At 42.3% G+C, this 25813-nt stretch overlaps 1 protein-coding gene across 2 annotated transcripts in view; it reads left to right on the forward strand.

Moving 5' to 3' along the window:
* MYO10 (myosin X) overlaps positions 1 to 25813 on the forward strand; it is a 200700-nt gene that overhangs the window by 115649 nt on the left and 59238 nt on the right. For both annotated transcript variants that reach the window (XM_053397125.1, XM_053397126.1), the window contains 15 exons: positions 3967 to 4101; positions 6232 to 6356; positions 7321 to 7334; positions 7430 to 7514; positions 9147 to 9250; positions 10950 to 11079; positions 11500 to 11618; positions 13442 to 13588; positions 13993 to 14093; positions 14311 to 14377; positions 16414 to 16506; positions 16857 to 16925; positions 17146 to 17228; positions 19972 to 20080; positions 20725 to 20805. In XM_053397125.1, the coding sequence (XP_053253100.1) occupies positions 3967 to 4101; positions 6232 to 6356; positions 7321 to 7334; positions 7430 to 7514; positions 9147 to 9250; positions 10950 to 11079; positions 11500 to 11618; positions 13442 to 13588; positions 13993 to 14093; positions 14311 to 14377; positions 16414 to 16506; positions 16857 to 16925; positions 17146 to 17228; positions 19972 to 20080; positions 20725 to 20805 (1462 nt within the window). The remainder of the gene's footprint in view (positions 1 to 3966; positions 4102 to 6231; positions 6357 to 7320; positions 7335 to 7429; positions 7515 to 9146; positions 9251 to 10949; positions 11080 to 11499; positions 11619 to 13441; positions 13589 to 13992; positions 14094 to 14310; positions 14378 to 16413; positions 16507 to 16856; positions 16926 to 17145; positions 17229 to 19971; positions 20081 to 20724; positions 20806 to 25813) is intronic.

Here is a 25813-nt window from a genome sequence, read left to right on the forward strand (position 1 = left end):
ACATTTAGAGAAGATTGGAAAACGTTTATTGAATATATGGGGGGAAATTGCGTACACCTGAAAACATTGGCAGCATTAAGAAAAATTCAACAGTATAAATAAGGTTTGATAGATGTATTAATGGAATATTGAATGGTTTAGTTTTTTGTAAAATATGCAGGAATCTATGATATGCAAAATTAACCACGGAAAGAAGGGAAGTCGTTGAAATTTCAGGGATGTTAAAATGAGTATTTTAAATTGTATAACTGAAAATTTAATGAATTTTTAATATAAAAAAGAAATGAATAGCCGCACCTTTCTGCTGCTTAGCCTCTTCATCCTATGGAAGCAGTAAGAGTGTTTTCCACACATGATTTCTCAATTTTGGCTTTATTTCTGTTAAATAAATCACGACACGGTGTAATATGTCATGTGCTGCTGTTCAACTGAGGTTGTATTTACCTAATTTTAAGACCTGCTAAGGAACAGATGATTGTTATTATGTCTTCATATTTAACCCATTGAATTCAAAGAGGCTGCACTTTCTTTTTCCCATGACCGTATGTGATGTCAGGTGAACGGCACCTACATTAGTATGGTATGCCTTGTAACTTGCTTGTCTGCAAGTAATGAACGCTAGAAGCAAAGCGATACATTTGGATTTGGGGATGGTTTCTAAAAGGAAGCAAGTGCCCTCTAGCGGATTGCCTTATTATTTGCAGCTTTGCTTTGGGTTTTGTGCAGACTCAAGCAAGTTCTCTATCTGACAATTGGCGACAATATAAATATAATGGGTTATTGGGCGACTGATAGATGTTTTCTTCAACTTGTGCAGAGGGTTAGTGGCTCTGTGTGCCTGAAGGAGCGTCTCTACCCCATCGCTCAGCCTGGACACTGAGATCCAGCACTGAGGGCCTTCTGGCGGTTCCCTCACTGCAAGAAGTGAAGTTACAGGGAACCAGGCACAGGGCCTTCTTGGTAGTGGCGCCTGCCCCGCGGAACACCCTCCCGTCAGATGTTGAAGCATTAAACAATTATATAACCTTTCGTAGACATCTGAAGGCAGCCCTCTGTAGGGAAGCGTTTAATGCTTGATGTTTAGTTTTGTCCTGTTATATTTTGTTGGAAGCCAAGCAGAGTGGCTGGGGCAACCCAAGCCATATGGGTGGGGTACAAGAATATTATTATTATTATTATTATTATTATTATTATTATTTGCTGTGAACTTCAAACAGTCAATACAGTCATATCTCAGCTCCCAAATGCCTTGGGAGCCGAATGTTCTGCTCCTGAACGATTGAAAACCAAAAGTGAGTGTTCCGCTTTTCAAATTTTGAGGGGAAGCCAAATGTCCGGCGTGGCTTCCACTATTGTTTCCAGCGCGGCTGCACAAATGGGAACCAATCGGAAGCTGCACCTTGGTTTCTGAACTTTTTGGAAGTTGAACGGACTTGCAGAACAGATTCCGTTCGACTTCCGAGACAGGTCTTATATTTTACTGAGACAGTGAGTAGTGCGAGACTCAGTTGCTGGCTTAAACCAAAGCGCCTCTGTCACGAAGTGAATATTCTCTCTTCTTCAGCCTCCATTTGCAGCCTTGACCTCCCTTGTAAGGTTGTTGTAAGGGCGACTGAGGTAGGATATTTGAGATGCTTAGGTATCTTCTAAAGTGCGATAGAAAAGCTGAGGTAGGGAGTCTACAAATTTTGGCGGAGCTTGGCAAACCAACCATGATTTCCAGCAACCCTGCAAAGCTCTTTTTTCTTGACTCACAGAGGCAAAAAGAGTGGTTTTTCTTTTATACTGGCTACCTGACAAAGTCGGGAGAGGTTTGTAGAGAGAGGAGGAGCTGCAGACGGCAAGTTTGTGTTAGTAGCAGCCTGCTACCAACCCACAGGCTGCATTCCAGCAGAAGATGCAGCCTGGCGCCATTTTGAAAAAGAGTTATTTTCCGCCAGTGGTTTCTTGCTCTGGCAGAGTATGCCGGCGGTTTCCCCCGCTGGTTGCTAAAATTAAATGTCTGGTTGCCACTAGCAACTACAGGTGCAACCTGGCAACTGTGCATGCTGATTTAACTTCCTTCCGCAGGGCCTGTAAGACAGAGCTATTCCGCCTGGCTTTCAATTCGAACTTAGCCTGATCTTCTATTCCCCTTCCTTCCCTCCCCCTCCCCTTTTTATGAAGATTACCCGCTCTGGATCCCACAGCTAATTCTCCCCTGGTCTCCTCGCTGGCCCAAATAGGACTAATTTAGCCAGCTAGTCCTGGTGATCATCTAATGTTTATTGGATGGATTCCCCCCCTAAATTGATTTTTGAATTCTGAATTTATTGTTATTCACGTTTATACTGTATTTTATGCTGTTTTTTGTTGCATCAATTAAGTGTTTTGAATTTGTTGTTAGCCGCCCTGAGCCTGGTTTTCTGAACCGGGAAGGGCGGGGTATAAATAAAAATTTATTATTATTATTATTATTATTATTATTATTATTATTAATAATAATGCACTAGTATGGGGCATGGGATGTGATTAAAAGAAAAGCAGATTCCCCGCCCCCTTTAAAAGCAGCCAGGATTGTGGTGGACATGGCAGGAAGGAATGATTTGTCCAAGGCAATTATGCCCAAAATGTGAAATGTATCTGATTATGGTATCGTTGCCTTTAAACAGTCTCCTGGAAGCCTCAAAGACTCTTTCTTCAGCCTTTAAGAGGAACATAAAGCAAACTGCTCTTTGGACAAGCATCAGACTTTTTCCACAGGGAGGTTTATTCTGACATACCAAGATAAAAGGATGGATTTGGCAAACTCGTTGGCCTTATCTCTTCCCCGTTGTGCAAGATACGGAGCCCAGCGATTGAACCGAAGTGTGTCTGGAGATTGCTGCTTTTGTTGCATTGCATGTGATGGCATTGGTCGAAAGGGCATGTTGCTGTTTGAGATTATGTAGCTTTCGAGATTTTGCATGTGATCCCTCATAGCACACTAATCCAGAAGTGTTTGAGTGGGAATTATCTTTGTAAATAAGTGGAAATATTGGATGCAGACCTGCCCCCCTCAAAATACATTATGATTATTTATATTTCATGTATCTAAGAGAGGATGGCAAAAAGCAGAGAAAACTGATAGAGGAGGAGGAGTAAAAGGAAGCTGGCAATAACTAGCCACCCGAAACATCCTTAAAAAGTGCTTGTCACATATCAGAAACCAGACAAAACGGCAGATACAGTTTTCAAGTGCATCTGTGGCCAAATTATGAATGTGGCTGGATCTCTAATGTTTGCTTTCCTCTGTAAAAGGACCTGCAAAACACACACACACACACACACACACACACACAACAATCAACTGTATGGCCTTCCAGTGAAAATATACAGGTTTTCCTCACATGGAGTGGGCAGGCGGTGTGGTAATTTATATGCTGATAGTTTAGACGCCAGCTACTTTTACCTTGCGGGATGCATTCTTATATTGTTGAGTATCATTTCTTATTTGCCCCTTACAGAACTACTGTTAATGGGTGAGGTGTAAGTATAAATAACAGCAACTCTCGGTCAAAGAAACTCAGTTCGCAGTGATCATAATCCGTTGTAGCAAAGACTGGTTCTCCGATTTATATGGTTCTCAGATTTCAGGCTCTGCGCAAAGTCTATTAAATGCGACATTGATTTATCTTAGCTCTCAGAAGCTCTGCTTCTGATTACCTGCCTGTATACCATTTCTCAGACTGCGTCTAACAATAAATATTATTTGTTTATTTAAAATGTATATCCCAGCTCACTAGCCAGCAATATGCTCTTGCGATGGCTAACAAAAAATGAAGGAAAAAAACATTATTTTTTAAAAAATGAAATCATAATTACTGCCACTCACAGACATAAAAAGCCTTTCTCAATAAACGTCCAGCAAGTCTTCTTGAATTTTCAAGGTATGAGATCATTGGTACAGTTAACTAATTTAAGTCTTGTTTTCCTTTTGTCTTCCAGCGGTGAAAGTGGTGCTGGCAAAACAGAGAGCACAAAGCTGATACTCAAGTTTTTGTCCGCTGTGAGCCAACATTCGCTGGAACTCTCTCGCAAAGAGAAAACGTCTAGTGTGGAACAAGCAATTTTGGAGAGCAGGTACTGTGTTCATAGCCTCACCTATCTTCCAGGCAGTAGGGAAGGTACATGGAAGGAAGATATTTCGGAGTTGATCGTTGTCTGCTTAGCAGTTAGAAAACAAAACTATGGCAGTACCAGGGATGGGTAAACAAACCAACAAGCACGTCCCATCTTTGAGTGGCTGGGGAAACCCAGCCAGATAGGCGGGGTATAGATAATAAATGATGATGACTGAACATTTTCTAAACTATGGTAGTACATTTAAGTGATCAGATGCAGATGGCTTCACTTGTTGCATGCATCAAACACTTTAAAATTCAAATGGAAGTAAGGTTTGTTTTTCTTCCATAAAATCCATATTTTATAGTCAGAATTCTGGTAGCCGAGCCTATATTTTAGCCTGCCAGGTGCTTAGCAGCCCTCCTGTATTTGCAATCTGAGCCACTATCCTAGGACTTTCCTTCTCATGAGTTTTCCGGGGAGTAAGACATCATTGCAAGGCAGATGTTGTTTGGTTGTGCTTATAATTTACCCGTGTGTATAATTAATGATTCATTCATTGATGTTGCCGCGTGCGTCTCTAGCTTAAATAAGTTGTCTTCCTTTGAAAATGCCTGCATTCTAATTGCAGGTTTCAAAGATCAATGAGCAAATCAAAAGAGAGAGGTTAAGGGTGCAACAGAGGTCACACGGATGCTGCAGAATCTCTTTACAGCATCCTTGGACTATTTCATAATAACTGGTTTAGAGTAATTATAGCTCTGTAGCCTTTTCTACCTGGGGGGGCAGCAATGCTATAGCTTAACAGGGACAGGGGGACAAATGAATACAGTCGGGTTTTTAAGCGTAATTGGGGGGGGGGGGTTGTTTTACTGCATTAGACCCATTAAAATATGTCTAACTGAAGTGCTATTGTTTATATGGTGTCCTTACTGGATGTGGAAATTTAGGATGGGGTGGGTCAACAAATGATTGGCTTACGGGAATTGGGAATGTAATGTAATGATGGTAGACTTTTGGTAGCAGGCCAGGCTAGGAGCTGGTGAGCTTGAGGACATATTTGAAAAGAGCTTGGGGTACATTTGAAAAGAGGGATGGGGGAAGGACAGATGGACAAAAGTGGAGAGAAGGAAGGCGAAAAGTGAAGACTACTTGCTCACAAATTTATTGACAGCTGCACAAATTATTATAGCCAGGAAGTGGAAGGGGCAAGCAGAATAGAAAATGGAAGAATAGTATAAAGAGGTGTGGGATATAGCTACTGATGATAAATTAACATGTGCCATTAAGGTAAGGCGGGGAATACGCAGAAGAAATAATTTTGGGGAGATATGGAGGGTGTTTGTTGAATTTGTAGTGTTAAAACAGAAAGGGGTCAAACCGTCGCAAGAGGTGTTGAAAATTTGGGAGGTTGGATAGTTGCAGTGGAATGGTCTTGTGGGTGGGATGCACATTTTTATTCTTATTTATTACTTTGTCAAAATATTAATATTAATAATAATAATTTTTAAAATGTAACGATTAAGAGAAGACTAAGGAAAGGCAGTTTAGGACAACAGAATGGGCAACTGAACACTCACCAGTTGATCTGCACTAGGGAGCAAGGATTGAACAATGGAAAATATACTGAGGATGTGGAAATAAAACCTGAGGGCATAGAATTATCAAGAGTTACAGAAGCACAGATTGGAGATTGCCTCAGATTAATACAGGGTATCTTGGCACACTTAGTTTTTTTGGTTTTGCCCATGGTTTTACCCTTAAGTCTAGCTGCACAGGCTTAAACTGTTTCTGGAATATTCCATTTGCAGCTCCGAGATAGCTTGATTAAATGCTTCCCCATATATAAATCTGCTCACACATTAAACAAAGCAAGCAGATTAGATGTCAAAGAAAAAAGGTTCTAGTCTGCCTCTTTGTTTTCTGTGTGGAGGGATTTTCCCCCTTTGGTGGGAACATTCAGATATGCAATCCCCTATCTGTGGAATTAAAGTGCATTGTCTAGGAGACAAAAATTAAAGATTAAGGAGTTAGTTGGCAGTACTTTACACTGGATAGACTTTTTAAAAAATCAAAGTTCTAGTAAACAATGTTTATTCTTACTCAAACAGCCAGTACATTTGTTATCTATTTTTATTTTTTCCACAGCCCAATTATGGAAGCTTTCGGCAACGCAAAGACTGTTTACAACAACAACTCAAGTCGCTTTGGGAAATTCATTCAGTTGAATTTCTGTCAGAAAGGCAACATTCAGGGAGGAAAAATTGTAGATTGTATCCTTTGTCCTCTGTGATTGCCCTAATATTTACAGTATGACAACTGTGTGCATTTTTATACAACAAGCAAAGAAGATGTTGCCCCTCTTTCAATACACATTCCAAGTTCTTAAGTTAGAATGCAAAAATCTATAAAAACCAGTTCATATGCTTAATACCAAACCTATGTATTTTTTATCCTAGATCATCCTGAAATTCCGCAGTGAAAGAATTTTGTTTCTAAAGTCTGTTACTGACCATGGTTTGTGTGAGTGAAATAAACCTTAGTTCTCTGGGTGAGATGTAACACTAAGCCAGGAATTGCTTGCTCTCGAGTGATTTCCATGGACAGGGTAAACCATTAACTATGCTTTACCACCGCGGGTGGCGCTGTGGGTAAAACCTCAGTGCCTAGGACTTGCCGATCGCATGGTCGGCGGTTCGAATCCCCGCGGCGGGGTGCGCTCCCGTCGTTCAGTGCCAGCGCCTGCCAACCTAGCAGTTCGAAAGCACCCCCGGGTGCAAGTAGATAAATAGGGACCGCTTACTGGCGGGAAGGTAAACGGCGTTCCGTGTGCTGCGCTGGCTCGCCAGATGCAGCTTGTCACACTGGCCACGTGACCCGGAAGTGTCTGCGGACAGCGCTGGCTCCCGGCCTCTTGAGTGAGATGAGCGCACAACCCTAGAGTCTGGCAAGACTGGCCCGAACGGGCAGGGGTACCTTTACCTTTACCTTTATGCTTTACCATGTTGTGTGAACTGGGCCACTGAATTTTGTGGCAAATAAACAGATGCCAATTAAAATACTCACCCAATGACAGTCTTACGTTTACGTTAAAATAAAATAAAAATGATGGACACAAACGTTGCTCGTGCAAGTCTGCTAGGAAATTAATATATAGCCTTTAGTTCACCCCAACCTCCTCACACGGTCAAATGAAACATTCTGTTCCTTGACTTTTCTACCTGTTTCCTGATGAAGATTTATTAGAGAAGGTAAGTCAGCATTTTGATTTCTTTCAATGTAAAGGATTGCGCTGAGAATCTCACCTACCTGTCAGACAGATCTCTAAATATGTTTTCTCTTGTAGAATCGAGTAGTAAGGCAAAATCCAGGAGAGAGAAATTATCACATATTCTATGCCCTGCTGGCGGGGATTGATGGAGAAAAGAAAGGTGAGAGGCAGTTTTCTGCTTGAATAATGGTTTACAGTGCCGCTTGGACGGAGATTTTCCCCAAGATTTCCACCACCAGCATTTCATAATCCTAGTATTTTTTTAAATGTATGACGTAAGAAAATAATTAAAGAGTGCTATGTTGCGTTTTGTTATATATAGAGAAAACGATTGCCTAACAAAGATAGGTGGTAATCACGATACATCCCATCATACCAAAAGTCTCTCCAAATCCCACTTCCTTCCCAAGTCTATACTTATGTGTGCACCAGACAATTGGGCACAATCTGCTCTAAGAACTAGGTTGTATAGTCTGAACCTAATTGTCTAATCTGAGTAAGACCCGTTGGGTTTGTATTGGTAAACTTAGTACCACATTGAAAAGGTACTAACTTTGAAGAAGTTCCTACCAGAGAAGAATAGCAGATGAAGTTAATGGACTATGCTGAAATGGCGAAATTGACCAGAAGAGTCAGAAATCAGGAAGATAAGGAATGGGGGAAATTTATAACTTATCTTAAAGACCATTGTAAACAGTTAAAATCATTAGTATGATTGGAAGGAAGATCACTTGTAGTTTAAGGTTAAATTCTGGACATAATGGAAGAGGCAAAGGATTTGGAGTATCATAAACTATGCAGGAGGAAATGATTAATATTAGGACCCACAAGGGGGGGGGATGGAAGTCCAGGAGATTCCTTGGAATCTTGTTTTTATTATTTATATTTAATATACAGTGGAATCTTGGATTTTCGAGTGTCTCAGAAGCCGAATGATTTGGAACCTGAACGCCAAAAACCCGGAAGTAAATGCTTCTGTTTTTGAACACGCCTCAGAAATCGAACAACTTCTGAGGCATGTTTCTTCATTTTCTCAATGGAATTTGCTGGCTGCCCATTGCGCCTTGGTTGTTGAACGTTTTGGAAGTCGAACGGTCTTCCGGAGTGGTTTACTCTCAGCAACCGAGGTACCACTGTATCTCTGTAAAATTTTAATTTGAAAAACCAAAAAAAGAAAAAAGGGGGGAAAAAGAAATTTCCAAAGAAAGAAAGAAAGGTACCAACTTTGGCTTAGCCACTATCCTGATATGCATTATTTATTTTATTTATTAAATTTATAAATCACCCTTCATCAAAAGATCTCAGGGCAGTTCACAGCATTGCAGTTGGAACAAACATTCTGCAATCCGCTTCATCCCAGACATGGTATCACCTTTTGCATTCTCCTCCTGTATCTATCTGTATCTGTCTCCAGTCTCTGTTCTCAAAGTACACACACACAGAGCAGTCTACCTGTGTGTCCAATCAATGCAGGAATGGCACACAGAGGGGTTGTTTTGTGATACACTCTGCTGCTGGAAATTTCCCGAAACTAAGCTGGAGAATTTCGCACAGAGCATTGTGAAATTTTATTTTCGAGGAATGCATTTGGTATGCATTTCTCATGTACGCAAGCATCACTTTTGAGTAGCTGCTATTGCCCCCTAAAATTACCTCTTTATGTTAACCTATCATGGAGAAACATTGCACATAATGGACAGTATTATTTGGTGTTTCTTCTCTTGTGTGCTTTAAGCAACTTTCCCTTAATTTAAATACAACGGTATGAATTAACTGTTTTTCCTGTTTCCAGATGCATTTTACCTATCTGTACCAGAGAACTATCACTACCTGAACCAGTCTGGATGTGTAGCGGACAAGACAATCAATGACAAGGAATCCTTCAAAGAAGTAATTGTGAGTTCGACATGCCCCTTCTTTATGGCCAGTAACATCACAAATTATTTTGACGTGGCAGTCACTTTGAAGTTGAGATTGTCTGCTAACAATGACAAGGTTCTGTAAAGGAACCTCACAGCCCTTGTGGCAATTTTGAGGGCTTGTGTATACTGTGTAACATCATCAGAAAAGTGCAGTATAACCTCCGTGAACTGCACCACTCCAGAGGATAGAGGGTTTTAATAATAACTGTTTCCCAAATTTGGGTCTCCATTTGTTTTTGGACTACAATTCCTATCATTCCTGACCACTGGTCTTGCTCGCTAGGGGTGATGAGAGTTGTAGCCCCAAAACAGATGGAGACCCATGTTTGGGAAACAGTGATCTAAATCTTCCCAACCATATTTCACTGGCAACATCTGGGACAAAGCTACAGGTTGGAGTCATATCCACTGTTTAATGGCGCTGTGGTCTAAACCACTGAGCCTCTAGGGCTTGCCCATCAGAAGGTCGGCGGTTCGAATCCCCACAAAGCGGTGAGCTCCTGTAGCTCTGTCCCAGCTCCTGCCAACCTAGCAGTTCAAAATAGGTAGCGTTGCGGCGGTGGGAAGGTAAACAACATTTCCGTGCGCTCTGGTTTCTGTCACGGTGTCCCATTGCTCCAGAAGCGTTTTAGTCATGCTGGCCACATGATCTGGAAAGTTGTCTGTGGACAAACGCCAGCTCCCTCAGCTTGGAAAGCGAGATGAGCGCCACAACCCCATAGTCGTCTTTGACTGGACTTAACCTTTTTTTTTAATGCCTCTGATTTCCTGTGCATGTGTTATGTGAAGTGGAGGAACCAGGGGGTCCGCCATTTTCACTCTCCTGAGACTAAGCCTGAACAATTGCCATTGCAATAATAGCTCCTGGCTATGGGTGGTATCCAGTGAAGTAATACCATGAATAGACTGACTTTCACTCGTACTACTGAACTTCCTCTCCCTCTCCTCCCCCTGTGATCCCCACCATACAACTGCTCTGGGGATTGGCGTAACCAGAACAGATTTCGGGAGGAGCATCAGGGGAAATTCCGTTGCCTGAATGGAAGTTGTTCCACTCATGTAGGGCATAGCTGTCAGCCGTCCCTTATTTGGTGGGAAAGTCCCTTATCCCAGCGCCGTGTCCCAGTGCTGTCCCTTATTGATGATGTCCCTTAATTTCCCAGGTTTCAAAGGAAGCAGCTCCTCTCCCTCCCTCCCTGCCGGTCAGGGAGGAGGGAGGTTCCAACTGTGTTGCTTGGCTGCGTTGCTCACCCAATAAGGAGTCTAAGAACGACTGGGGGGTGGAGCTTGCATGCCTTGTGCCGATCAAATCGGCTACGTTGCCTAGGGACTTGCCTTTGCTCAGCGCTTCCCAGTGGAGAGGTGACGGTGGTTTTCCTTGCTGCATCCCCTTTGGCGGGTTGCTGCGCTGTGGGAACCACCACTTGAGGCTTCATTTGGCTGCTGGCTGGGCTTTCTGCCTTTGGCTCAGAGGGGCTCAGAAGTTGAACATGCCTGTGTTCGGAAAATGCCTTATTTTGGCTGCTGATCCCTTATTTTCGAGGCTGCTGGTCCCTTATTTTAAATTTCTAAGTTGACAGCTATGATGTAGGGCCTTCGCTGAATTCAACAGGCAGAGGTCGGGAAATGTGTTATGTTAACCATCTCAAGGTCTCATGTTTTCCCTCCCACAGACTGCAATGGAAGTGATGCAGTTTACCACAGAAGAGGTGCGAGATGTTCTCAGGCTGCTTGCTGGTGTTTTGCACCTAGGCAACATTGAATTTATTACCGCGGGTGGAGCACAGGTGTCCTTCAAAACAGGTGAAAAAAAGATGGCTGCTTCCTTTGGTATAAGCGTTATTTATTAGGAATATTTATACCCTGCCTTTTTGGTTCAAAAATCGAACTGCCTCAGGCGACTTTTTTAAAAAAATCAATTTAAAGCCAGCAAATCACCTCCTTGTCAAGGCCCCAATTCAATTTTCATAATTGGTATTGATCGGCTCTGAAAATAAATTTGGATTGTTCTCCCTAGAAAGGAAAAACGATGTGAGTTAATATGTGCAGTCAGTTGAAGGGAAATAGACATCTGTGAATTATGAACTGCTTATTAGGCCATCGCTTTGTCTTTGCCCTACAGGGAGCCTTAGGTTTTCCTTGCCAACCCATGAGATGTTGCTGTGCTTGTCCGTGCATAATTCTGTTCTAAAACTTTTGTTCATCATCTCTGTCTGTTGCTAGCTCTGGGTAGATCGGCAGAGTTACTTGGGCTGGACTCAACGCAGCTGACAGAAGCATTGACACAGCGATCAATGATACTCAGGGGAGAAGAAATTCTGACACCTCTCAGTGTACAACAGGTACAGTGAAGTTACTCTGGGGTATTTTACATGTGTCTCCTGTTTTTAGAAAATCTGGCTTTGGCTGTCTAGTCATACCAAGGCTTTGTGAGATCTGGTTTTCAGCATTGCGCTATATAACCAGCTAAACACCACAATATAGCGATATATCACAGTGTCTGAAATAAAGATGGAACTGTGTGGAGGTGAACAGTACGACTGAATGATACCTGGCTTTCAGCATCGTGATATATCGTGATTCTTCAACGTCAGCTTCGTTGGACTGGTCATGTTGTGCGGATGCCTGATTATCGCCTTCCAAAGCAACTACTCTGTTCCAAACTTTAAAATGGAAAGCGTAATGCTGGTGATCAACAAAAGAGGTTTAAAGACTGTCTCAAGGCAAATCTTTAAAAATGTAGTATAAACACCAACAACTGGGAAACACTGGCCTGTGAGCGCTCCAATTGGAGAACAGCTTTTACCAAAGGTCCCTTTGAAGACACTTGAACTCAAGATGAAAGGGAGAAATGTGCTAAGAGGAAGGCACATTTGGCAAACCTTCCCCGTGATCAACTCCTGCCTAGAAACCTATGTCCCTACTGTGGAAGGATGTGTGGTTCCAGAATTGGCCTCCAGGGTCACTTATGGACTCACTGTTAAGACCATGTTCATGGAAGACAATATTGGCTACAAGTGATCGCCAAAGAAGACGAAGATATCACCACTTAAATATTGCAATATACCATAAGTCTGAAATAAGGATGGAGCTATGTAGAGACATTGACTGGCTTTGCGGTTTCCCCCATATTGTGATTTTTGCATAGCACACACACGAACGCCATGATTCACGATATATTGCCAGGTCAAAAACTATGAAACCAATATCATGATAGGGACTTCAGACTGGTTTGGGACAATACATTGATATATTGACATGACCGAAGGACAGAGAAGACTGTTAAAGATGTAGGACAGGCACAGGCAAACTCGGCCCTCCAGATGTTTTGAGACTACAATTCCCATCATCCCTGACCACTGGTCCTGTTAGCTATGGATGGTGGGAGTTGTAGTCCCAAAACATCTGGAGGGCCGAGTTTGCCTGTGCCTGATGTAAGACCTGCTCGTGAAACTCTAAAGAGAGCACCACTGCTGTCTCCTCGATGTTACTCGTCAAATTGACGGGTGTTAATAACTCATTGTTAATAACTCACTGTTAATAACTCATTCTCAAATTGCCCCCCTTAAAAATCAAATTGCCCCCCTGTGGGGCGTGTGCCCCACGTTGGGAACCATGGTTTTGTTAGGATATTTCCGTTCCACCTTAAAAGGGAGCAGGCTTTGTGAGTCACAGAGTCTGCGTATTTCCTGTTCACAGAATGTTTATGTTGTCAGTTGCTTTTGCTTCCTTGTTGCCTGAGCAGACCGGAGCAGGCGGTCATGTTTTTCTTTGTTCTGACCAACGCTGAATAAACTGTAAATATGCTCTCCTGCTGTGCATCTTTCGCTGTGTGAATTCTGCTGATAGAGTGTGCACCAGCCTAAGAATGTGGAATTCTATTTCTGAGGCTTCGTGTCGCTAATTGCTGATACTGCGTGTCTATGGGAGATCGATGGATCGTCCGGCAGCCGGCTTGGGGGCTCAGATGGACTCTGTCTCCCTGGCAGTATCCCAACAGGTTTTAGAGGAAAACAGTGGAGCACGAGTAATTCTGTGTGTAAAAATCAGAGTACGCTTGTTATTTCTGTTTGCCCCGTGCTTTGAGTAATACTGCGTAAAGGACGTTTTGTCAAAAATCTGTTTGTGTGTGACAATTGACCTGCTCTGCCTTACCTCTTTCCAGGCAATAGAGAACAGAGATTCAGCAGCTATGGCACTTTATTCCCAGTGCTTTGCCTGGGTTATTAAAAAAATCAACGGCAGAATAAAAGGCAAAGACGACTTCAAGTCCATTGGAATTTTGGACATCTTTGGCTTTGAAAATTTTGAGGTATGTTCTAAAGGTTTCCACTTGGCTTATCCTTTTTTTGTGTTCACCGTTTGGTTCATTCCTCCATAACTTAACTAGAATTGCCTGTTGCTGAGGGCATTGTTGGGGCTGGTGTGTTATTTTGGGGGGGTGGTTGTTACAGGGGGTTGTTGCTGTTGGTTTTTTTGTATCCTCCTTCTAGATCTTGTTGTGATTCACGTGGAAATTGTTTGGTTTGGTTGTGTATTTTAGAATGTTTCATTTACTGTTTACGGTGACTTTCGTTATATTGTAGTTACGTATTTTTTCCATGTTCTAAGCCATGTTCTTGAGCATGATTTTCACTGTAGAAAAGTGGCGTAGAAATAAAAGTTACGCCTGTATGTATTGTTTTTATTACCTGAACATCTTTTGTTCCATTCCAGGTTAATCGTTTTGAGCAGTTCAATATTAACTATGCAAACGAAAAGCTTCAGGAATATTTCAACAAGCACATTTTTTCATTAGAGCAGTTGGAATACAGCAGGTAAGAACTGCAAAAGGCTTTTCTCCACCCCTACTGCCCTTTACATTTTTATTTTTATTTTGATGCTCAGCTCCATAGAGGTATTGCAGACCATCATGCAGTTCATTTCACTATTATTTTAAAACAAGCTGATTGCCATTCACCTTTCCTAATAAGTGGACCAAAAATCTTTGTGTCTGATAATTGTAATAAAATGTGCCTCTATGGTCTTTCTTAGAGAAGGACTGCCATGGGAAGACATCAATTGGACAGATAATGGGGAGTGCTTGGATCTTATTGAAAAGGTAAACATTTTTTAATAATGTGTGATGTGCAGTATCTTGAATTGAGTTTATACAAATTTAGCTACCGTATTTTTCCATGTACAGTGGTACCTCGGATTAAGAACTTAATTCGTTCCAGAGGTCCGTTCTTAACCTGAAACTCTTCTTAACCTGAGGTACCACTTTAGCTATGGGGCCTCCCACTGCCGCCGCACGATTTCTGTTCTCATCCTGAAGCAAAGTTCTTAACCCGAGGTACTATAGCGGAGTCTGTAAGCTGAAGAGTCTGTAAGCTGAAGCGTCTGTAACCCGAGGTACCACTGAATAAATAATATGACCTCATGTATAAGACTACCCCTACTTTAGGAAGCCCAAAATTAAGAAATCAATATTTTAAAGTTGTTCACCTTTTTGGGGAAACTGCACAGCCTCGCATCACTTCCCCAGCCAATTCACCCAAGATTTACTGTATAAACCCGTGTATAAGACTACCTCCAATTTTTGACTTAAAAAGGGGGGGATATCGGCTTGTACACGGAAAAATACGGTATTCACTGCCTCAATAGTTGGTTTGTTTTTTTGTGAAAGGAAGTCTGCAAGTTTGAGGAATATATAATTATAATAATGGGGGAAGCTGTGTTCCTTTCTATAAACATTTTTCGTGGTTTGGGGTTTACAAAGATGAAACTGTGCACCAAAATGTTGATTTGGTAATACGATAACTGTTCATTTTGAACTTCAACATACTTCGCATGGCCACAGCATTGAATAGAAGCAAGCATTTCTCTCTTACTGCTTTGCCACCCTCTTCCCAGCTGGGCTACGGCATGGAGTCACATACAGAAGAGTAGTAAGGCACCTTTTGCAATCCGATTTAAGGATTCTTGCCTTGTTCACGTTCTTTAGCTCTTGCCAATAACTGCAGATGACTTCAAGGTGCTTGTTTTTGCCTCTTCTATCCCAGCCCCCAATCCTTTTAAATTTATAAATTTCACGTTGGGAACCAGGCAGAGGGCCTTCTCAGTAGTGGCACCCACCCTGTGGAACGCCCTCCCACCAAGGAGAAAAACAACTACCAGACTTTTAGAAGACATCTGAAGGCAGCCCTGTTTAGAGAAGTTTTTAATGTTTAATAGACTATTGTATTTTAATATTCTGTTGGAAGCCACCCAGAGTGGCTGGGGTGTACATAATAAATTATTATTATTATTATTATTATTAAGCAAATTGCCAGGGTTAATGGGAGTGGTAGTTCAGCAACATATTGAGGGCCACAAATGGCTGCTTAAACCAGGGTTATAGTTGGCAAAACAGAATGCCTAGTTGTCATTTGGGGGCCAGGCGGCTCGAAAGTCATATTTGTCATTCTGATTGTGCAGAAAAAATGTAACAGGTAGAATTCTACAGGATGTGTCGCTAGTGTGTGAAAGTCGTCCAGATCCAAGGATTCCCAGGCATGTACCTCCAGGTGGTGATGTCAGATGCTATCCTGGCTCCCGGGCATCTTCACTGGGTTGCAAGTGGCTGGTTGCCAGGTGCAAAATGCAAAATTTCAAATGCTAGCCACAGGTTAGTCACCTCTGCACTAGATGTTAAAAAAGAGATATGAGGCTGCTGTTTTTGATGGCAACCCTGCTTTTCAGCCACCTGGAAGAATATTCCATTCAAATCCATTTATGCAGCTAAAAGCCCAGCACCACTGTGTTACTCCATTTGAAAGAGGTTTTTTAAATAAATTACAGTCATATCTCATGCTATGTTCGCTTCATGATAATTTTTTTCAGGTTGCGTCCTGCGGCGACCCAGAAGTACCGGAAAGGGTTACTTCTGGGTTTCGCCACTCACGCATGCGCAGATGCGCTAAATCGCGCTTTGCGCACAAGCGCCAAATCGTACCGCACACCTGTGCAGATACGGCGCTTCAGGTTGTGGGCTTTTCATGTTGCGAACGGGCCTCCGGAACGGATCCCAGAGGTACCATTGTACAAAAAAGAAAACAAGTATAAACCGCTTGTGATCCGCCTAATATTATTTTGTCTTGTGTCTTGATTACCCAGAAACTTGGTTTGTTAGCACTTATCAATGAAGAAAGCCATTTTCCCCAAGCTACAGACAGCACCTTGTTGGCAAAGTTACACATCCAACATGCAGTAAGTAATGTATTTCCCATTTGTTTTATAGATGTATGGTGTGTTGCAGACCTTCAAAGACATAGTTGGAATTTCTCCTGTTCAGAGTGTTTATTGACTTTGCAAAAGTGTTTCTGGTTAAAATTTTGGGACCTGCATTGTGCTGATCTTCTTTGTGCGAGATAATGGGTGGAGGTTTTGCACACAGTGTCTGTAAGAAAATCTTAAGTACCCAAACAGACATAGCAGGCCTTTTCTAAAGCCGGTCTTCCATTGAGTTCTGATAAGCAAGCTTATTCAGACCTCCTTCGATATTTCAGTTCCTCAACCTAAAAGTTTATCTTTCTTTTTTGTTCCCCTTTTGTAAACAGAGCAATCCTTTTTATGTGAAACCGAGGGTTGCTGTTCACAACTTTGGAGTGAAACATTATGCCGGAGAGGTAATTTCCTTTTTCCTTAATGTGCGTTGAAATTCTTCCAAAGAGCGTTTCAGAGGCAGTTCAGTTTTGCCCTGCAGCCACTTGCAAATTAACTGAAGCATTCAGTTTCTTCTCTGCTGTTTACAATGGTCCCTCTGTGAGAAGCTATTAATAAGAGGGGCTTCTTTTTCCTTCTTCTTTTTTTTTAATAGCTGAGCCTGTTCTGCCTCTTTTCAAATAGGTTCAGTATGATGTCAGAGGAATCCTGGAGAAAAACAGGGACACTTTCAGGGACGATCTCCTGAACCTCTTGCGGGAAAGCAGGTACCTCAAGTATTTTCAATCTGGGGGTCTTGATCCTTGTTAAGATGCTGGAAACAGTGGCCTCTGAGGGCAGTGAAGGTTGGGGACGTAATATACCTCTGGTTTGCAGTTCTAAACAGACACTCTCCTGCACTCTTCATTTTTCTTGTACTTGCCTTTTTTAAGAAGCTGTACCGAGTTGTGAGTCTGCTATCGTATGCAGTCTGGGCTGTGTGTGTGTGTGCGTGCTTTGCTTTGTTTTGTAGGGTGCCAGCGTGGTGTAGTGGTTAAGAGCGGTGGACTCGTAATCTGGTGAACCGGGTTCACTTCCCCGCTCCTCCACATGCAGCTCCTGGGTGATTGTGGGCTAGTCATACTTCTCTGAAGTCTCTCTGCCTCTCTCACCTCACAGAGTGTTTATTGTGGGATGAGGAAGGGAAAAGGAGATTGTTAGCTGCTTTGAGACTCCTTAAGAGGAGTGAAAGGCAGGATATCAAGTCCAAACTCCTCCTCCTCCTCCTCCTCCTCCTCCTCTTCTTCTTCTTTTTTGCCCTGCACTGTGGAAAGGGGATAAAGCTCTATGAATCCACCAATTTGCGTTTGATTGGTTGCGCCGAAGGTGAAGAGGCATGTTTATTCTGCCTCTCCTGATTTTTGCATACCTTAATCCTCCTTTAAAGGGATTGTGTGAGCCCACATTCTGCAATGTTTTCATCAAGTCTGTGAGACACCAGCCAAATACCGTATTTTTTGCACCATAACACTCACTTTTTTCCTCCTAGAAAGTAAGGGGAAATGTCTGTGCGTGTTATGGAGCGAATGCCTACGGATGGCGGGGGGATCTGCTGCAGTCGTGAGCAGAGGATCCATGGTTCCCCTTCCTTCCCTCCTCCGTGGCTCGCTTTGAAACAGCAAAGCGGGAGAAGAGCCGCTGAGTGGGGAGGAGAGAGGGACAGAGAGCCTGCTTGCTTTAAAGGAGGAAAGTGGGAGAGGAGAGGAGCCTTCTCCCCTTATACCCCTCTTCTTCATTATTAGCAGCTTCCTTCTCCACCCACCCCACGTGTGTTCCTTCTCCCCTTAAACCCCTCTTCTGCATTATTAGCAGCATCCTTCTCCACATACCCCACGCGTGCTCCTTGTCCCTTGAGTGCTTTTCCTTCCCTCCCCACTTAAAACGTGGTTACAAAGCACGGATCCACTTGGATCCTCAGGATTTTTGCATTGGGCTACTCCAAACTCACTGTCAGATCACATGTCTGTGGCCACAGCATGAACCACAAAAATCATACATCCACTGTTTCGTTTAGAATATTTTTTTTCTTGTTTTCCTCCTCTAAAAACTACGTGCGTGTTATGGTCGGGTGCGTGTTATAGAGCGAAAAATACGGTAATTTTTTTGTCTTCATTCCATTTGAAAAAGGTTCAAATTGATTTTTCTTAATTTATGGAGTGACAATTTTTTGAGAGCTCTGGTTGTAATTTGCTGCATTCGCAGCCGAAACAAATTACAGACATGTAACAATTTGAGATTTTTTATTATTGTTATTGAAGCGCATGGGAATTTCACATGTTTTACATTTTTCAGAACGCTTCACTTAATGTAGAATCTGAATGTCTTTCATTCCAACAGCGACTCTTAACCAGAGAGAGAATTTTCAGTTGAAAAAACAACCACACCGTAGAGTAGTTGGAGGGGGAAACTGACATTGTTTGTCCTGCTTATGAAACGCGGGGCCATTTAGAGAAATATTCAGAGAGATGTGTGTATCAGTATGTATGAGAATATAGACCTATAAAACTTTTGTACACATCTAGTTGCATGTGGATGAAAAAGCACATAAAAACTACTCTGTGCAACACTAAGTAGATACCTAAGGAGGCAATTGGAAAATCTAACTTATGGGGGGCGGGTTGCAATGGGGGGGGTACGTGGGCAGGGGGCTATAAACGTGAAGTCACCAATGAATAATGGTCTATTAATTTTTTTTATTGTACAGTATTGTATTCATAAAATAAACAGCAAAATGAAATGAAATACACAGTTACCTTCACCACAGAGTGCAATTGCAATATTCCGTACAGACAATATTCAGTATTTTGTTACATATGTTACGAAAGGTCTCCAGTTATCTATAAGTGTCGATTGTCCCATTTTCCCAGAATCTTTTGAACTGCATAATTTTTATCATCATTAACGTCTGCCAAGCACTTTGAAGCCATGAATCTTTTGTTGGTAAATCTGATTTATTCCAAATTTTTGCATTGATTGCTAAGTGTTGATGTTGGTTTTTTAATAGGTTACTCCAGTAGTTTTCTTATCTCCTTAATATGCACATTTTAATCCTCATTCTTCTACTAAATGCAGCAGCTTTCATGGGAAAGTCAAAAGAGCCCAACAAAGAAAACAGGCAATGCCTGTTGCTTAATTTGTTAAATAAAGGAGTCAGACATAACTATGTACACATAGAAGCATCATGAGATTTTTCCTTAAAGGGTGTTAATCAATATAATGTAGAGGCATGCAGAGGGGAAGTTGTTCAATACTTAGCAGAGCTGCATATGTGAAGCTTTTATGGCTATTCGGCTGAGGTTTTGTTATAAACACCTTCAGCATCTTCCCACAACCTGGAAAAACTCGTTAAAATCACATTTTTGCCCCATATTTTGCTCTTCTGAATTAACATTGAACCAATTTTGCAGTAGCATTTCACATGTTTATTTTATTCTGTGAAACATGGTTTCTCCTCTCCTGCTTCTGTTTCAGCCTCGATTTCATCTACGACCTCTTTGAACATGTTTCCAGCCGCAGCAGCCAAGATACTTTAAAATCTGGAACCAAACATCGGAAGCCCACCGTCAGCCTGCAATTTAAGGTGAGCTCCTTCATCCATCGAACTCTTCCAAGCGTTGCCTTTTGTGTGTGATCGGTAGGGCTGAATTCTCTTACCCACTCAGTCTACTCTGGTCCTTCCTTTTAGCTGATCAGACACTACATTTCAAAAAGTTATAATTTTGATTATTAGATGCATGCCTCTGATTGGTAGGCAGCCCTATTTAGGGAAGTTTTTGATGTTGAATGTGTTTTTAATATTCTGTTGGGAGCCACCCTGAGTGGCTGGGGTATAAAAATATATTATTATTATTATTATTATTATTATTATTATTATTATTATTATTATTATTGCTGCTGGGGATCACAGGTGACAGCCGCTGCCCTTGCATCCTTCTTGAGGGCCTTGGAAATTTTAAGCAGAAGTTTGGTGGCCATCTGTCTCAGATCCCTTAGCTGTGATTCCTGCATTGGAGGGGGTGGACTAGATGACCCTTGGTGTACCTTGCAACTCTCCCAATTCTACGATTCTCTGTTTTTCCTTTGGGAAAGCCTGCTCTGGTGTAATTTGCAGTCCTTGCCACTAGGTGCTGCTACGGTGACTGCTTGCAAGTGGTTTGCCAAGATAAGTACAAGGTACAATTTGATCCTTCCTCCCCTATTTTTTGTGTTTTGTTTTGTTTTTAGGATTCGCTGCATTCCTTAATGGCAACGCTAAGCACTTCCAACCCTTTCTTTGTCCGCTGTATCAAGCCGAACATGGAGAAGGTAAGGTTTAAGCTTTTAAGATTGCATTTGCCTTGGATCTTTCTGCCCGGTGACCATGGAACGCTGGCTTAAACTTGTTTTTTCATGATCACCATTACCTATAGAACAGCAAGATTCTGCTTCTAATCTCTGAAATTCTAAGTAGTTTTAAAGCTGGCCAACTTTCGGCATCATGTCCTCTGCAGTCCTTAATTGTTGGTTTACCTTACGCTTGTTGTGTGTGCTGTAAAGATTATATTGCTTTTCTGAAATCCTCTAACTGATAGATGAAACAGTTGGCAAAGCAGCAGCTTGTACTAAGGGTTAGCAGAAACTTTTGCTAGCAATTTTTTGGTCTTATGAGACACCCCTCAGGCTGCAATCATGTGCAATCAGAAGTAAGCCTCAATTAGTTAAATCCTGCTTATGCCCAGGTAAGGTGGAAAGCAGTGTAGATATATGCTTCAATCTCTTCTTAGTTTATTGTTGATTTTATGTTTCAAAGGATTGAAGGAGTTGTTTTCATGTTTTTTTTACTAATAGCTTATTGTTTTGTTCTCTTTTCAAACTGCTTTGAGGTTGTTTTTTCATAACCATCAAGTGGTATATAAGTTTTATGAAATAAATACAGTTGTACCTCAGAAATTGAATGCTTTGCGAGTCGAACGTTTTGGCTGCCGAACGCCGCAAACCAGGAAGTGAGTGTTCTGGTTTACAAATGTTCTTTGGAACCTGAATGTCCGGCACGGGTTCCGCGGCTTCTGATTGGCTGCAGAAGCTTCCTGCAGCCAATCGGAAGCCGCGCCTTGGTTTACGAACGTTTTGGAAGTCGAACGGACTTCCGGAATAGATTCCGTTCGACTTCCGAGGTACGACTGTAAATGAAACAAATATTTGTGGTTGTTAAAGCAGATATTAGTTTAATTTGTAGGTTGTTGATAGCTACTTGCTAAATTTTAAACCATGGGTAGGCAAACTAAGGGCCGGATCCGGCCCAATCACCTTCTCAATCCGGTCCGCAGACGGTCCGGGAATCAGCATGTTTTTACATGAGTAGAATGTGCCCTTTTATTTAAAATGCATCTCTGGGTTATTTGTGGGCCCTGTCTGGTGTTTTTACATGAGTAGAATGTGTGCTTTTATTTAAAATGCATCTCTGGGTTATTTGTGGGGCATAGGAATTCATTCATTCCCCCCCAAAAATATAGTCCGGCCCCCCACAAGGTCTGAGGGACAGAGGACCGGCCCCCTGTTGGAAAAGTTTGCTGACCCCTGTTTTAAACAATGCCCATGTTTTGCTTAAGAGTTTAAACCAGTGGTTTTCAAATTTCCTGACAGCTCTTTCCATATTGAGGCCTCCTAAGAAATCACAGCGCCATGTACAGGAACTGTGGGGAATATTCTCATAATCTGTTCATATGGGGCCTTGGCCAGACCTCCTGAGTGTCTTGCTGCCACCTCAGATTAATCGAGGACGCATCCTGGCACCCACCCACTTCTCTGCAAGAAAAGATGGATCTTTGGCCATTCCTGACCTTCTCAATGAGGAACTCCTGATAAGCTTCCAAGGAACCCAAGAGCTTATTGGAACTCAATCTCTGGCTTAAATTCCAGTACTTTTAGAAAGAAACTCTTCCTTCCTTCCTTCCTCCTCCTCCTCCTCCTCCTCCTCCTCCTCCTTCTTCTTCTTCTTCTTCTTCTTCTTCTTCTTCTTCTTCTTCTTCTATTTTGACAAAGTAATAATCATAAATAAATAAGAATAAAAATGTGCACCCCACCCACGAGACCATTCCATTGTGACTATCCAACCTCCCAGAATTTCAACACTTCTTGCGATGGTTTGACCCCTTTCCGTTTTAACAATACAAATTCTACAAACACCCTCCATATCTCCTCAAAATCATTAATCCTGCATATTCCCTGTCTTACCTTAATGCCACGTGTTAATTTATCATTAACAGCTATATCCCATACCTCTTTATACCATTCTTCTATTTTATATTCTTTTTGCCCCTTCCACTTCCTGGCTATAATAATTCATGCAGCTGTCAATAAATTTGTGAGCAAGTCCTTCATAGCCTGCGAACCTTCCACCCCATCGTAAATTGATAATAATGCTACCTCTGGACTTTCAGTCAGCTTTAACCCAGTGATTTCTGTTATGTTATCTCCTTAACATATCACCCTATGCCAAAAAATTGTACGTATTTACACGCCCACCACATGTGAACATAATTCCCTGTTTCCTGGCATTCCCTCCAACATAACACCGAATATTCCTTGTTTATTTGATTTAATCTGACTGGTGTTAAATACCATCTCTAAACTAATTTATAATAATTTTCTTTTATTCTTACAAACAACATTTTCAACATCCATTTTTTATTTTTGTTAAAACACCAGATTTAACATTTGGTCGATTCAGTGTTTGCTAAGAAACATCTGGTGAGCTTCTGAAAAATTCCTAGTAATTACAAGAAGAAAGCTGGACTGTTGGGGTTGGGGTTTTTTTGTTCTGAATAGGGAGCCAGATATGGAACTGTATGCTGTAGAGAATTATTTTTGACTTGAGTTTGTGCAAGCCGTTAATCGTGTTGCATAGAGTTTTGGGCACATGTGTGCAGAGCTTAGCTGCCCAGTTTTGGCTGGAATTGCAACTTGGATGGGTGGAGGGCAACCAAAAAGATTGAAGTGTGTATCTTGCTCTCATGAAAGAGGCTTTGAACAGGATTTTTAGAAGATATGTGGCGGATATGCCTTTAGGGCTCTCTGTCTTTCCCTTAGACTATATTTATATCTATCTATCTATCTATCTATCTATCTATCATCTATCTATCTATTTGTCTATATAGCTATCTATATCTGTGCACACACACGTATATACCGTATTTTTCGCCCTATAGGACACACTTTTTCCTCTCCAAAAATGAAGGGGAAATGTGTGTGCGTCCTATGGGGCGAATGCAGGCTTTCGCTGAAGCCTGGAGAGGGAGAGGGGTCGGTGCACACGGAGAGCTGCGTGCATCCTGAAGCCTGGGGCACACTGAACAGCGCGCCACGGGCTTCGGGCAGCTCTCCGCAAGCCGGGGGAGCCCGGCGCGACTTCCCGCCGGGCTCCCTAGGCTTGCGGATAGCAGCCTGTTCTGGGGGCTGGGGTCAGGGGAAGCTCGGGCTTCCCCAGCCCCGCACCTGGGGGGGAAATAATATTTTTTTCTTTATTCCCCCCCAAAAAAACTAGGTGCGCCCTATGGGCCAGTGCGCCCTATGGGGCGAAAAATACGGTACATATATATGCACTGTGCTTTTACTACTCAGTTCAATATTTTTCCAGGTTCTTCCCCCACCTCCTGCCAAACCCAAGTATCTGACTCCTTGCCAAAATATTTCCTTGCATGACTATATGTTTAAAGCAAAGTTATCATAAGGCAACTTTGCAAACAAGAAACACCTCTTGTAGTACAAGCATGATGCTATAATCTACATGCGCATTTTAAACCACAACAACAACTTAAGGATTGAACATTCACAAAAGAAAGCATTACTGAAAGCATACATTTCTATGCAGTTAAGATTAAACCTTTTGTGCTTAAATGTACTTTCAGTGCATAGTACACACCCATACATGTGTGTGTGTGTGTGTGTGTGTGTGTGTGCGCGCACATTCCTCCACATATTATGTTTCAAGACTGGCAGTAAGTCTTCCTGTGACTTGCAGGTAGACCATTTTAAAGAAATAAGGCTATTCCAGCTGAGCCTCTATTAAATAGCTTTCTTGGGAAACATAGCTCTGGTTTATACCCAGCCTTAGTGCATTGGCTGGTCTGAGTAACACCTCTTTTCTCAGATGCTTAGAATACAATTTTAGGAGATGGGGACATAAATAAATTACAATACTATTTACACATAAATGCCTTTTACCTTCCTGCTGCAGCAGGGATTCGAACCGCTGTGGTCTAAACCACTGAGTCTCTTAGACTTGCTGATCAGAAGGTCAGCCGTTTCTAATCCCCACAAAGCGGTGAGCTCCCGTTGCTCTGTCTCAGCTCCTGCCAACCTAGCACTTCAAAAGCACGCCAGTGCAAGTAGATAAATAGGTACTGCTGCGGCAGGAAGGTAAACAGTGTTTTCATGTGCTCTGGTTTCCGTCACGGTGTCCCGTTGCACCAGAAGTGGTTTAGTCATGCTGTCCACATGACCAGGAAAGCTGTCTGTGGACAAACACTGGCTCCCTTGGCCTGAAAGCGAGATGAGTGCTGCAACCCCATAGGCTGGCTGTAACTGTCCAGGGATCCTTTACCTTTATTCTTATTATGGATTGGGAAGTCCCTATTTTCATCAGAGAAATGTTGGCAGGTATGCCATTCATTTCTTTGTGGCAACAGATCTGCAAGCAAGGCCTGGGAACAAGAGATACAGTGGTACCTTGGGTTACAGACGCTTCAGGTTACTGACGCTTCAGGTTACAGACTCCGCTAACCCAGAAATATTACCTCGGGTTAAGAACTTTGCTTCAGGATGAGAACAGAAATCGCACGGTGGCAGCGGGAGGCTCCATTAGCTAAAGTGGTACCTCAGGTTAAGAACAGTTTCAGGTTAAGAACAGACCTCCGGAACGAATTAAGTTCTTAACCCGAGGTACCACTTTACAGTTCACCATTCTACACAGAATGAGAGATGACACTCTTGTGTCTTGACACATATGCATCAGGCTGTGAACCAGCCAACAGGACAGAAATGACACGTTTCTCCGGATGTCTGCCTGCTCTCTGCTAGCTTAAAGTCTTGGCCACGGAAAAGGCTGCCCTTGTGCGTGGCTTGGCGGAGAGTTGATGACAGGTGCAAAGTTTTAATTGGAAGGGACTCCCGGCGGGGATGAGCAGTTCGTATGAGCCGCTCACGTCGTCAGAAGGAAACATGGCTACAGCTCGACTAGGGATAAAGTATCTTTTTGAGATCTTGATGGTTTCTCTCGGCCCTCTCCATTTGGCCGAAGGCATTATATTTCCTTTTCACAATGGGAAGAATGTTG

The sequence above is a fragment of the Podarcis raffonei genome, chromosome 7 (assembly GCF_027172205.1).
Source record: "Podarcis raffonei isolate rPodRaf1 chromosome 7, rPodRaf1.pri, whole genome shotgun sequence".
NCBI lineage: Eukaryota > Metazoa > Chordata > Lepidosauria > Squamata > Lacertidae > Podarcis > Podarcis raffonei.